Source organism: Acartia tonsa, chromosome 3, assembly GCF_053477335.1.
Source record: "Acartia tonsa isolate MP-2025a chromosome 3, ASM5347733v1, whole genome shotgun sequence".
Taxonomy (NCBI): domain Eukaryota; kingdom Metazoa; phylum Arthropoda; class Copepoda; order Calanoida; family Acartiidae; genus Acartia; species Acartia tonsa.
The window spans coordinates 21,595,856-21,610,961 of NC_137262.1; the positions used below are offsets into that span (position 1 = coordinate 21,595,856).

Sequence of the window (15,106 nt, forward strand, 5' to 3'; positions counted from 1 at the left end):
GGTGATTACGTTACCTCCTGCCAAATAGCATAAAACCTGAATTTGACCTATATTATGAACAGCTGTTAATTGTTGAATTATCGGTTTATATAGATAGATATAATGTTTTATACTTGATTTCTGACATTTTATTATTTCCATTTCTACTAAATCCCAACTTATAAATCACAAGGACAATATAAATTAATATTCTTTTCAATAACCATTTCAAAATCTTAAAGTTAAAAACAATATTTTTAAAGAATAGGTTTTACAATACTGTTTTAAAAGAGAGGAAAAAAGTAAGATTTGATTTTTAAATTTATTTGAAATTTATTTCATGTTTTTGAGTTAAAACTAAAAAAAAATTAAAAAACGAATTTTACAAAGCTTGTTCTTACACACTTTTGTTAAATTGCATGTCGTACTAAAAAAAGACTTAAATTAACAAGAACTAAACATTTAAGAGAAGCGTAAATTAATAATATTTTTTAAAAACTAATCGTTCATTACATGCTTAAGTAAAGGGAAAGTTTTGGAAATAATGAAAGATGGACAGACAAACCGTAGAGTTAGAGTAGCTTTACCTTTTTTGAAAATCCTACCATTGAGGCATTTGTATTTTCTTCAATCCTCTCAGCATTAAAACCAGAAAATTCTAAAGCTTTTTCTTTCAACTCTTTCTGCTTGGCCGCTCTCTGGGCATCAGATCTAGACACACACACAATATTATTGTACGTACAGTCATTTGTAACAGGTTGTTTATATTGTATGTAGATTAAAACTTTACATAGATTTACTTGCAAAAAATATAGTTTATGATGGTTTATAAAAGGTACTTTCAGCTTTCATAAGACGTTTTTTTTATATTTGTAAAACTCGATACTTGTTTATTACCGAAATCACCTGATCTACCCCTATATTTATGACCCCTTTTGTAAAACTTTCCACTGCATAAAACGAGAAAAAAACTTTTTTCTCGCTTATTTTCTATCTCAAAAGTCGGCACTTTTTTGGCATCCCCATTCTTGATTGAATGCATTTTCAATGCATGATTACTTGGTATGATTCTACCCTCTTTTTTCTTACAAACTTGTATTTTTTTACTTATTGGTCAGATTTATTTTAAAATTTTATCTAATCTATTCCAAATTGATAAAATATTTTAAAAGCAACTATCACTATAAAACTATCACTAAAACTACTTTAACTAACACTATAATCATAACAATAAAACAACAAACTACCAAAAGAGCCATATACTTTAAGATTTTACTTTTTTCCTTAGTTTGATTTCTTTGCTGAAAAATTCTTTTTCAAAATATTTGTTTTTGAATATTCTCACTCTCATTTTCATCCTTTACTCTCTGTTCTCTCTCTTTTATCTGTTCTTAATCTCCTGTTGAAACTAACATTCCTTTCTTTTTATATGTAAATCAAGGAGAATAAAATTAACTCAAACTAGAAAGAAATTCTTTGTAAAATAGAACTCTATTTTCAAATTTATAAAAAGTAAAATCTCAAATAATGTTTTAGAAATAGAATATAAAATGCATTCTTAATAATAAACAAGATTAGTTTTTATGAAACCTGATGCCTTTTTCATCTGAACAAAAAAGAATACTGTCCTTCGTGTAAAGACTTACAAAAATAACTTATCATTAGGCTTGGTTCAATGATTATAAAACTATAAGAAGCAGTGTTATTGACTTACTGTGGCCAGATTAGAGTTTTTTTTGTTAAATTACTTGGACGGACGGACGTAGAAACTAGATTGATTAGGCTCAATAGACAACTCTAAAAAATTTGGATATACATGCAAAACGTATCCACAGACAATTTTTTCTGGAGACCAGCGTTTTAGATGTCTCAAGGGACAAAAAAATTACAAGTAAGCACAATTTTTTTTTGAATTGGTGGAAGAACTGAAAACTATATGTCCTTTTTGTCATGAAGGCAAATCAAGTAAAAAAAAACATTAATATACAGAAATGAAATGCAGGAAAAAACAGTTTTCAGCATTTCTTGTTTTGGTCATACTCTAACAAACTTTAAAAAAAAACATAAGTAGCTTAAGATAAATAGGAATATATAATAATCTGCTTGTATAAGCGGGCTTAGTAACTCTAAATAATTGAAAAGATACATACATAACATAAAATATAAAAATATACAAATAAGCAAACTATACAAAATAATAATTATAAACCTTCTTTCAGCAAATAATCTATTAATGCCAATACTACTTTTTCTTACATCAACAAGATTTAATACCATAAGCGTAAAGATGAAAATTATAAATCAAAACCCTCTTTGTTTTTTTCGTTATTAAAGTCATAAAATAAAATTAACATATGATTTTATCATAATTGCAGTAGATACATTATTATAACATTAGATAAATTATGAATTATGCTGACGATGACGTACATATTCTAGCTATAGAAAGGTATTGTAACTACTGATGTGGTTGCAGGATCAGATTAATAAGGATCAAGGGAATTAATACAAGGAACATTCACACAAACTATAAGTAATAGCAACAACTACATAAAATAAAAGTAAATAAAGTGTGTTACTTTTTTATATGTTTCATCATTAATTGGCCACAACTAAGTCAAAAATGCTTACAAAATAGACCCTTTTCAACCTAAGGTACTCAAATAGTTCCTTTACAAGCCCCATTAATCAGTTTTGAGATATCTCCATATTTGAAGGAAAATTGACAAAAAAGGCAAATTTGGGTGTTATCTTTTATATGCTCACATACCATAAAATCAATAAAAAAATACTTATTTATACTTTTCTCTCATTTTTAAAGTTTGATTCTGTTGAATTAAATATTCTTGAAGGGGTTTATGCATTAGACTATAAAAGTTTTAAAGATTTTTAATCAATATAATAGATTTGAAATCTGCATAAAATTTTAAGGATTTTTTATAAAATTCGTTTTTTATATAATTCTTTATTTAAAGGCGCAAATACGATTTAAGTTAATAAATTTTGACCAATAGGATAGCTGGATTGGAAACTACCTACGCTCTAATTGGTTGAATGATGTACGTCACTTAAGCTTCTCCAATCAGAGCGCAGATAGTTTTCAATCCACCAATCACAGATCTCAAAATTATTTAACTTAATTTGTATTTGCGCCTTTAAATAAAGAATTATATAAAAAACTAATTTTATAAAAAATCCTTAAAATTTTATGCAGATTTCAAATCTATTATATTGATTAAAAATCTTTAAAACTTTTATAGTCTATTATGCATTGATTATACAGAAACATAATACTGGGTAGAAATAAATGATCTTTAAAAGTATTTTTTTAAAAATAAGAAATTTATCCCTAATTGCCCTAGAGGACAACTGCTGACCTCTGGTGTTCATGGTTTTTTCAAATACATGTTAAAGAAAAAATTTGCCAAAAAGTACATAATAAGTGTTTTAATGTGTTAGAAAATTAAATTGTTTAACTTCAAATTTGAGGATGCTGACCTTAAAAATGTTCTTACTGGTGGTGATGGTGACCCAGATGGCATTGAAGTACATGAGAATTATGGCAACACAACTATTGATCTACGTTCTGATTTTTTTATTCCTAGCAGCCTCCAATGAAAAAATATAACAAGAACTTTAAATATCTTTTAAAATCTACAGTAATTACCTTATGAATTTGAGAATTAAAAAATCACGAGTGTATATTTAGGGATTTCTCTTGATTAGAGGCTGCTAGGAATATAAAAATCAGAACATAGTTTAATAGTTGTGTTGCCATAATGCTCATGTACTTCAATGCCATCTTGATCACCATCACCACCAAGTAGGAGCATATTTAAGGTCAGCATCCCCAAATTTGAAGTTTTTATTGCGTCAATTTGTCACTCCGTCAAATTTCATGTATCTAGATATTGCTTTGTGGTCTGAAATTAGCAGTTTCTCATAAATTAAAAATATATACTCTTCAATATTCTTCTGTTTCATTAATATCTACATATTAACAACTCACTGTTGCCAGACTAATTTCAAAATTTTCCTTGTTTGAATCACAATAAAATTATATTATTATGATTATTAATTAATTTATTTTGTGTTTTCAAATGTAAAAATGTTTCAGATTAAGATATAAAAGTCAAAATTAAGATGTATTATTTGAAATTGAAATTTGATAATTAAATGTACAGAATAAAAGACAGCAATAAAATTAATTTTTTTCAAGAATTTTTTAAATATAAAATTTTGTTTTGACAAGGATAAATTTTTGATAAATAGAATTATGTGTGCTTTGGGAACAGCTGCTACCATATATATCAACTAAATTGTCACTTAAATTTTGATGGAAAATGCTTTTATTCAATATTTTCAAACCAGGGAAAGGTAAAATTATTATTATCATGAATTTACATACAACATTATGATACTTGGTGTTTTTATTAATAAAAAGTTTTAATGAAAGTTTAGCTGTTATACAATGTATTTAAAAGCAACTAAAATTTACATAAAACAATATAAGTGTAGTTTAATCTACAACTTAATTTATTATCCAATAAATAAACAAAATAATAAAATATAATCATAAATTTAGAGGAAAATTTATAAACCTACTAACATGCACACGTCTACATCTATTGGAACATACGAACTAACTTGTATAAAATTAGTTCACAAAGTTTAATTGACAAAAATATGATAATAAAAATTCTGATAAATAAAGGAAAAGAAAGAAACTATAAATCTCGAACTAATATGTGGGCTCAGTCACTTCAAAATTTAAGAAACTTATATGTAGTAGAATAACTTGAATTTGACTAAAAGAAAATAATTTTCTACTGGAACTTATCACTTTTGTGGTATAATCAGCCCGGCTGAGCCCTACCTTGAAGCATAATTTACAAGAGCATATTCCAATAGAGCACTAAACACAAAGAAGGTACATAACCCTGTCCATGCATCGATAGCCTAGGAGAAATGACAACATTGATCAACTATACCTTGATGCATAATTAACAAGCGCATATTCCAAGAGTGCGCTAAACACAAAGAAGGTACAAAGACCTGTCCATACATCAATAGCCTGCAATAATTAATCATACCGTTTAGATAAAAGAAATACATTTATACATAGCTAAAGATACAGTTGAGTACATGAGATACATAAATACATACACTGTTACTTGGTACACATGTTGACCCTGGTCTCCTTACACCTAGAAGCTTGACCTCTCACCTGGACGCATAGTTCACTAGGGCATATTCCAAAAGTGCGCTAAAGACAAAGATAACACAGAGCCCAGTCCACACGTCTATGGCCTAAATAAGGTCTAAAAATCATTTACTTTTAAAAACTTTTGAATATAGTTAAAGTTTTATCTACAACTTAATTTACTCTTTCATGTCCAAAAGTACTTAACTTAGTCGTACAATATTTTCCTTTTTTGTTTTTGCTGAAGAAAACGAATCAAAGTAAAATTAAATCATTTGTAAACTTTGCCAAATTAAAATTGTTAAAGTTTGGTACATATTAAAGTAGAAACAGGTATTGAGTAATTGGAAATCTATACATGTTATAGGACTTTCATTTAATAATCTCAATCGTGTATTTAACAGTTTATACAATATCAATCTAAAATATCTTAAAAGAAATAAACTTTCAATAAAACTAAAACTTTCTTTATAAATATGCTAAAAAAGTATCTTTCTTTGCTAAAAACAAGATAAGACACAAAAATTAGGTTAGCCAAAGAATGCATTTTTCAGTATACTTTTTCCTGCTAAATATTCATCCTAATCTATTTACTAGACTTCTTATATGCCGACAATAAGTAGTATATAAATAAAATACATTGATAGATAGATATCTGCATATAATATGATATTCATGCATCAATAATTTCTTACAACATATACTTTGCAACATGACTGAAGAGAAAACTTGGTTATGGGCTATTGGTTTCATTTTTTCCTCAGCGAGTCATAATAAATGCAATACAAACGCATCTATTACATTTACTATATTATAAAAAGTACCATTCTTCAAATATTACGATAGGTTTTTGCGTTTAAATGAGTCGCACTTTATTTTTGAACAACATAAAAAGATAAGTGTTTAAGTAATATCAAAAGATATTAGAAAATGCATTAAGATGATCCATCATTGTTTTATAAGAGAAACATTTGTATCTAATATATCAAATATGAAAATATTTATCTTTGTTGAAATCAGATATTACAATAACAATATAAAATTTGCAGCTTGAATCAATTCAGAAAATCATATTTGTCAGATCGAACAACATGTATCTTAGCTTTTAGTGGCAAAATATTTTAAATTAAGTTTATATTTTTATTATAAAGTTACAGTTAAGGCAATGAACCATACAAATGCACTGTTTTGGATTTAATATTAGAAAAGTACACTACTTTCCTCTTTAATTTAAACATTAATTAAATAATAACAAATATCTATATAACCTTAGTGTAAGCAACAGGTGGCAGAGATCTCTGTATAGAACCCATTGTTGTTGACATGGCCAGTAGTGTAGTAACACCCAAGCTAACTCTAGCTGGTACAGCCTAGACATAGTATATACATAGTAGTGTAGTCACACCCAAGCTAACTCTAGCTGGTACAGCCTAGACATAGTATATACATAGTAGTGTAGTAACACCCAAGCTAACTCTAGCTGGTACAGCCTAGACATAGTATATACATAGTAGTGTAGTAACACCCAAGCTAACTCTAGCTGGTACAGCCTAGACATAGTAAATACATAGTAGTGTAGTCACACCCAAGCTAACTCTAGCTGGTACAGCCTAGACATAGTATATACATAGTAGTGTAGTCACACCCAAGCTAACTCTAGCTGGTACAGCCTAGACATAGTATATACATAGTAGTGTAGTAACACCCAAGCTAACTCTAGCTGGTACAGCCTAGACATAGTATATACATAGTAGTGTAGTAACACCCAAGCTAACTCTAGCTGGTACAGCCTAGACATAGTAAATACATAGTAGTGTAGTCACACCCAAGCTAACTCTAGCTGGTACAGCCTAGACATAGTATATACATAGTAGTGTAGTCACACCCAAGCTAACTCTAGCTGGTACAGCCTAGACATAGTAAATACATAGTAGTGTAGTCACACCCAAGCTAACTCTAGCTGGTACAGCCTAGACATAGTATATACATAGTAGTGTAGTAACACCCAAGCTAACTCTAGCTGGTACAGCCTAGACATAGTATATACATAGTAGTGTAGTAACACCCAAGCTAACTCTAGCTGGTACAGCCTAGACATAGTATATACATAGTAGTGTAGTCACACCCAAGCTAACTCTAGCTGGTACAGCCTAGACATAGTATATACATAGTAGTGTAGTACTACCCAAGCTAACTCTAGCTGGTACAGCCTAGACATAGTAAATACATAGTAGTGTAGTCACACCCAAGCTAACTCTAGCTGGTACAGCCTAGACATAGTATATACATAGTAGTGTAGTAACACCCAAGCTAACTCTAGCTGGTACAGCCTAGACATAGTAAATACATAGTAGTGTAGTCACACCCAAGCTAACTCTAGCTGGTACAGCCTAGACATAGTATATACATAGTAGTGTAGTCACACCCAAGCTAACTCTAGCTGGTACAGCCTAGACATAGTATATACATAGTAGTGTAGTCACACCCAAGCTAACTCTAGCTGGTACAGCCTAGACATAGTATATACATAGTAGTGTAGTAACACCCAAGCTAACTCTAGCTGGTACAGCCTAGACATAGTATATACATAGTAGTGTAGTCACACCCAAGCTAACTCTAGCTGGTACAGCCTAGACATAGTAAATACATAGTAGTGTAGTCACACCCAAGCTAACTCTAGCTGGTACAGCCTAGACATAGTATATACATAGTAGTGTAGTCACACCCAAGCTAACTCTAGCTGGTACAGCCTAGACATAGTATATACATAGTAGTGTAGTCACACCCAAGCTAACTCTAGCTGGTACAGCCTAGACATAGTATATACATAGTAGTGTAGTCACACCCAAGCTAACTCTAGCTGGTACAGCCTAGACATAGTATATACATAGTAGCGTAGTCACACCCAAGCTAACTCTAGCTGGTACAGCCTAGACATAGTAGTGTAGTGTAGTATGGTTACATACTTGATAGCTTTAGCTAGCTATGTTCATAGTAATCCAAAACATTAAAATCAAACTATCTGAAATTTACTTTATTTGAAATTTTACCTTATAATCAAGCCAGAACGAGAACCATGAAACAACGACAATCATGAAGCAGGGCACATAGATGGTAACCAAATAAAAGGACAGCTCCCGAGCAAATGTTAGGTTTACCTAATAATTTATGGAATTATTTAAAAGAACAAAATTCCTTAGAAATGTACAAGAATTTTAATATTTTCTTTAAATAAACGCTCCAATAAGACATTACTATTTACTGAAATGCTTCTTCAATTATGAATTCTTACTTTCAAGCAGCTGTAAGTACCAGTGGCTGTCTCTACATCGCAATAATCACTCCCGTAGGTGGCAAGTTTGAACCCTCCCGGAAGAGAAAAGTTGGAGGGAAATTGTACTGCTCCATTGTCCTTCCACTGATACTCCAGATCAGCTTTAGTCCAACCATCTATAAAATAAAATTAATTAAAGGCAATTAGACTATTGCTGCAACTATACAAAGATCAAGAACACAATTTTACATTTGATTTTATAAAAAAAAAAAATCCTAAGCATGTGTGCGTCACTTTTGAATGATATAGGCAAACTTTTTTCATTAAAATCCATAAAGAAATTCCAATCATGTCTTCCTTGAAATAAATCAAGATAAATTGGGTAATACAACCAAGGACCATGCAGCAATAAGTTCTTTTGTCTGCATCGTATAGTTCTTTTTGTTAATTTAGACATTTTAGAATTATACTATTTATTTCAACTTTACATAAAGATTCCTGTTACAGTTAGGTACAATTTAGTAGCGTAACAACTATATAATAAATTCTATAAAGTCTGTATTAAATTTAATTATTTTGTTGCTTTTTCTAATACAATTTTTTAATATTGATCATGCAATAGAACTAGGATTAGGTATAAAATTATAAACGAAGCTGCTCTGTAATAAAGTATTAAGCATCCGGTATTTCCGTTCTAGTTTTTATATAAAATTAAAAGTATTGGCTTATTTAACCCAATTACCTGTGTCCGATATCAATCATTGATATCTTATTTTCTTCTACATAACTTTAAATGCAGCTGACTCATTAACGATTGCACAATATCTAATCGCACACCAATAGAATCATAATTGAAAGTTTAAAAGAAAACTTTAAAATTAAATTCAAAATAAAAAGGTATACTATACAGTATACATATGTACATATATAGGAAATTGGGATATTCTTAATGAAACTTTTCCTTTAATCATAGTCTAATTCTATTACTCATATCAATTTTCTAGTTTTAAAATATTTTCCTTCAAAATTTCATCTTTAAAAGTTTAGCTATAAAGTTAAAAAGAATTATAATTATGTCTTTGATTCTTTCAAACTTTTCAAAATCAAATTTATTTGATATATAATTTTCATACAAAATTTTTCTGTTAGCGCTTTGCTTTGAAATGGGTATATTTAATCGTTTCTCTACAAGGCCAGGTACAGATAAAAATCACATTCCTTGACTTATTTTATTTATAGTAAACAATTATAGAAAATGCAAGACTTTTTATCAAAATCAGCATATAATTTGCTAAATAGGCAACACACAATTAACTGCGGTCAAACTTAATTACTACAATAAAAGCTGATTGTCTTCCTAAATATTACTTGCTACCCCCAATACTATTATTTTCCCTTTCTAGTATAGCAGAGAAAAAATAATTGTGGGATTATAGTGTAATGCAATCTTATTGTGCTACAACTCTCCGGGAGGAATACTAATTCACCACTCACATAATATCCTGAAGAAATATTTGTACCACTCAAAGTCTACCTTCTTAACAATTAATCAATTTTTTATGTCACCTAAAATTTGAATTGGCTTATCTACCTAGATATCAAAAGCATTGAAATTAGATATGATAATCAAGAAATTTCCTTTGTGCATAACAATCGAAAAATGGTATCAAAAAAGGAGACCAATCAAATATTTTCATTAAGTCTAACTTACTCAAATTAAATAAAAATATTTTTAAAATTACTAGGAAAATGGTAAAAACGAAAATCTATATCAACGTTTCCATCTAAGATTTTCTTCGTTGCAATATATATAACACACATTTAAGTATTCTCCAGAATAAGCATTAAGTATACTCAACATACATTGCGTAATCAAATTATTCTTATTGCTCACGGTATCTCACAATTTTTTTATGAGAAGGGAAAAATGAAAATCTTCATATTTTTATTTTCAGTATAAGAATGATATTTTTAAGAAACTGTTTTATTTTAAGTAAAGCTTAAATAAACACAATAAAACAAAACTATCAATTTTTATTGCTATAAATCATTTTAATGCGTTTTATTTGAGTGTTAAGATTAAAACCCTTTTTCCATGCAACCACTAACACATGTAAAAAAGCGAAACTTTCAGAAGGATAAGAGGTAAAGGTTACATTATAAAAAACAAATGTAATTGATTTTTATCATAATGAGTGATTTAGAAATATGTAGTATATAGGAAGCATCGTATAGTGTCCAATAAAAAATGACGTCATACAATACAAATGAACAATAGGCAAGTATACAATTTACCATTGGTCAATTACAAGTAGCCTTTCATTAGTCATTTGTTTTCGATGGCGTAATTTTTTATTGGACACTATACGCTGTTTCAAAATATAACATTTTATTCTGATAAATCTTATCAGTTGTAGAGATACAACGTAAGAGATAATGCATTATTTCTAAAACTGCATTTCAATATAAAAAATTTCATTTGACATTTGAAGTGCAAATGAATTTCCAACACATTTTGTTAAATTGTTTTGTTTGTTGAATGAAGATGCAATAGATCAATATATGTTGCAGATATTGTCAGAAATTGAATAAAAAATGTTTCTTGTCTAAAAATAATATATTACAAATGAACAAACAAATGAAGTTAAAAATCGTTGCCTATTAGCAAAACTTTTTTCCAAAAAGTTGAAGAGCCATAATTAATGAATGGTGATTAGGAGACTAATCAATTATCTAACTTAGACTGTAATAATGGCAACAAATTAACAAATTATAGAACTGCATTCGTTCACAGAATATCAACTTTTTCTTTACGATTTCACTTCCTGGGCTTATCTGCAATTCTTCGCTTTCATTCTACTGTGATAAATATTTTTTTGAATAGCTTTTAAAATATACTTACAACTAGCAACATTTAGATGGCAGGTTTGTTCGTCCATAGGAAATAGAGCAAGATACATATTACAGCTACAAATCAGTGACACCCTGCAAAATAAATAATTATACATATGACAGATATATATCAGAGTCAAACTGCAAAATAAATAACTAACGGCTGTATCCCTAGAACTAGTATTAAAATCAGTGAGAAGTGGACAACAATGTATTCACCCTCTATGTGTTCACCTGAGAAAGTTCCTGAGAAAGTTTTTAACTATAATAGGGGAGGGTATCACCACCCTTCCAAGAGAAATCGCTCAAAGAAAAAACTTAAATTACAAATTGGAGGGGGGTAAACTCCCCCTCTCCCCAGCTTAAGTGCAACTAGAGGCCTCTAGGGGCGTAGGATGTACGGATGTAAGGGTTGGTTGATTTGGGCAAGGGTTAATGGGCCAATATAAAACCCTGTAAAACTTAAAAGGGGTTTTATAATCTAACAAGGATGTCAACATCCATAAGTAGCAAAGCACAGAAAATTGTGGATGGGAATGTGTATAAGTAGATTTAAAGTGTATTTTTGAAAATCAAGAATAGATTTACTGGAGAAAATAAACAGAAACCTTGTTTTATTTTGTCGTCATCATACAAAATAAAACAAGGCTTAAGGCTTCGTGTTTATTTTCTCCGGTAAATCTATTCTTGATTTTAAAAATACACTTTAAATCTACTTGTACACATTCCCATCCACGATTTTTTGTGCTTCGCTACTTGTAGATGTTGTCATCCTTGTAATAATAATGAACTATTTGAATAAACTCATGTCCTAGGGGAGGGGTATTAACCTACCTATTTTGTGATTGCCGTCGAATTCGCTTTTTTTGGTAAGTTTTATAACACACAAGTCTTTCGTTTATAAAATACAAACTGTTCCTGTTAAAATGACGCTCTAATAATCATATCATTTATAGAAAAGCTTTGTTTTATTATTATTACCTAATACTGTAGAGAACATCACCATTAGGAAAAACTCTGACATACAAATTTGGGGTCAGAATGCTGTGAAAGGCTCCTATCTTCTCATTTCTAAATAAATTTGAATAAATAACTCTATTTTTTATACATATTCTAAAGTGATGTTTAGTATTCCCATAGCAGTAAAGTAAATAAAAATTTAAAATAGAATAAATGTAAAATTGTTGAATTTGAATGAATAGAAATAGGAGACAGAATACACACACAACTCTATAGGAGTCATACAAGGGCGTAGCAGCAAATGTTAACGGAGATTGTATAGATTAAGAATTAACAACAAAAATATGTGTTTTTTTATTTAAGTTTCTTTTCTGGCAGATAAAAATTAATTTTAATATTATTAAAATAAGTTTTATTTTAATGAAGGTGAGGATATAACTAACTTTCCTCAAACCTTTACGCTATTGAAGGAGGGGAAAGGATCGATAGGTATGAAGTGAAAACTCAATATGGGAAATGTTAAATTGTCATGTTATTTCAAGTATTTCTAATTCAACAGATACTTCAAATTTTAAACTGCAAGGTACTCTGAACAAGATAGGATGTATCTAATTCTCAACAAATCTTCTCCTTTATAATATAATGTGTACTCTAACTCTAGCACAATAGACATTGATATAGATCCTTTCTAATTTACAATCTGAATTTTCTTTGCTTATCTAATTTTTAAATTTAAATAAATAATTTTTATATCCACGAAGATGTCATTTGACAATGTAAAAAAAGAATATTACTGAAAGTCATTTTATCTCTTAACTAAATTAAATGAATTTTTTACATGCATAATTTAAAATCATTTATGTTACTTTGACATTTATTAAGTGTTTGATAGTCAAACAAAAATATTTAAGTGCGTATACAATATAGAAAGATAGTCGCATAGTTTTTGCATGTATATTGTTAGATATTGTATATATGTGAATATTCCCAGCCAGGCTTACCAAGAAAGGATTGGATGGTAACACAAATCTTTAAACTTTAAATCCGTTAAAAATCCAGGAAATAGGTTCTACCGGGCAAATGTCAGCTTTTAAGCGAAATTTTCTTTTATTTTTCCTAAATAAAACTTTTTAAATAATTTTAAAATTTACAAGATATTTTTTCATCTTTGCTAGTTGTCTTATACTCTTTTGAGAGCAGAATATATATTTTAAGGGATTAAAAAAGTAATTGTATCACACCAGATGAATAAATAGAATCCTACTAAAAAAAGCAAAACTCACTTCAACCGTAATACTCTCTCAAATTAGAAAAAACATAATGCAGAAGTTCACATTCAAACTAATTTAAAACTATTTTTAGACCAAAGTATTTCATTTTCTAAACTTTTAATGAACATCAACTCAAAAGAAATGAAAATAAAAACTCATGTACAAAAAGTTTCATTTTAACTATATAAATAAAGAATGCTATGTTTGTATAAAAAGTACAAAAAGGTCAAAAGTACTTTTATTTACAGAGCGTACACGATGAGTAGACAATCTTTGTATTGGCAATTCTTTTAACCTTTACATTTTCATTTGCATTTCAATGCAATTTTTATTTTGTTTATATTTTATGATGTAATGATTTGCAACCTTACTTGCAAATATAACTGCAAAATATTGTAAACAAAGGTTTTCCTTTGCTTTATTTAATGACTAGAAAAATATTACTTTTTCTTATATTTATATAAATGGCCTTATCAATCTTGGTAAAAATATTTATCTATTAAAATTTCTTCATTATTAGAAATAAGAACTCTTTATTTATTATTACGATAATGTTGTGAAAAGAAATTACTGAACACAATCCTTTTATATGTTGCTGGAAAATTAAAGAAATTGCTCAGAGATTTAGACTCTAATTCCATTTATCTCTACTCCTGCCATTAAGAAGTGCTGAATTCCTAAATGTTGTTTGCAAAATACTGCGTCCATGTACACTTTAGGCACATTAAAGACTATTAAGCGTTGGATAATGTTTGTTCCAACAAACTGCAGAAGAATTTGCCACAACAATTTAATGTTCCTCCTGTTCTCTCTGCTGCAAAATGCGGTAGAAATTTAAAAGATCAAATCTGGGAAACTGAACTCAGAACAGATTTGTTTGTTGGAAATTATCATTTTAATAACTTGAGGCTTCCTTTTCATGGTTTAGGTAAGGGAAAATTGAAATATGTATATTTAATATTTGCAAGTTCAAATGATTATCATAAATGGTTTTAAGGATCAAGGCAGTATGCAATTAAACTTTTTAAAAAAATTCTTCAGGTTTCTACTATTCTTTGGTGGGGCCAAAAAGCCAATTTAAATTAAATTAGAAATCGTGTAAACATAATTTTTAAAGGATGCGAAAGAAAGTTCTTATAACGCCCTTTGATTTTATTTTTTAAATTAAAATGTTTGTTCAATACATGGTACTTAAATTAATGAACACATTGATAATATATATTATATATAAGCTGTAAAGATGGCATATTGCAGTATAACTTGTGCTGCATATTATAATACAACTTTATTCAAGCAAACTTAAACATTTTTATAATGTGTACGTTAAATGAGGCTAATATGCTAAATAGTGAAGTTCGAACATTTTTATCTCTCTCTCTTCTTTTATATCTTGCAGCTAGATTAAAATATTCTTGGTCTCTTTCTTTCTTAAAAAAAACTTTAAGATTCTTAGTTTTAAAAATTTCAGTATACAAAGTACAAAGTTGATATTTTGAACATATTTCATTTTGTTTGTATGTTTTTATT

The 15,106-nt window shown here is 28.9% G+C and overlaps 1 protein-coding gene across 6 annotated transcripts in view; it reads right to left on the reverse strand.

Annotated features, from left to right (window-relative positions):
• The window catches only part of LOC145313632 (glutamate-gated chloride channel-like), a 46,718-nt gene that overhangs the window by 4,065 nt on the left and 27,547 nt on the right, over positions 1-15,106 (reverse strand). Inside the window, exons 8-14 of one of the 6 annotated variants that reach the window (XM_080153125.1) lie at positions 12,330-12,419; positions 11,359-11,441; positions 8,475-8,632; positions 8,233-8,340; positions 6,451-6,552; positions 4,856-4,938; positions 585-690 (exon numbers count right to left, since the gene is read on the reverse strand). In XM_080153125.1, coding sequence (XP_080009251.1) covers positions 585-690; positions 4,856-4,938; positions 6,451-6,552; positions 8,233-8,340; positions 8,475-8,632; positions 11,359-11,441; positions 12,330-12,419 — 730 coding nt within the window. Of the gene's footprint in view, positions 1-566; positions 691-4,855; positions 4,939-4,970; positions 5,054-5,206; positions 5,290-6,450; positions 6,553-8,232; positions 8,341-8,474; positions 8,633-11,358; positions 11,442-12,329; positions 12,420-15,106 lie in introns of all 6 variants that reach the window. The other 5 variants (XM_080153122.1, XM_080153124.1, XM_080153121.1 and 2 more) reach the window with 5 other exon arrangements.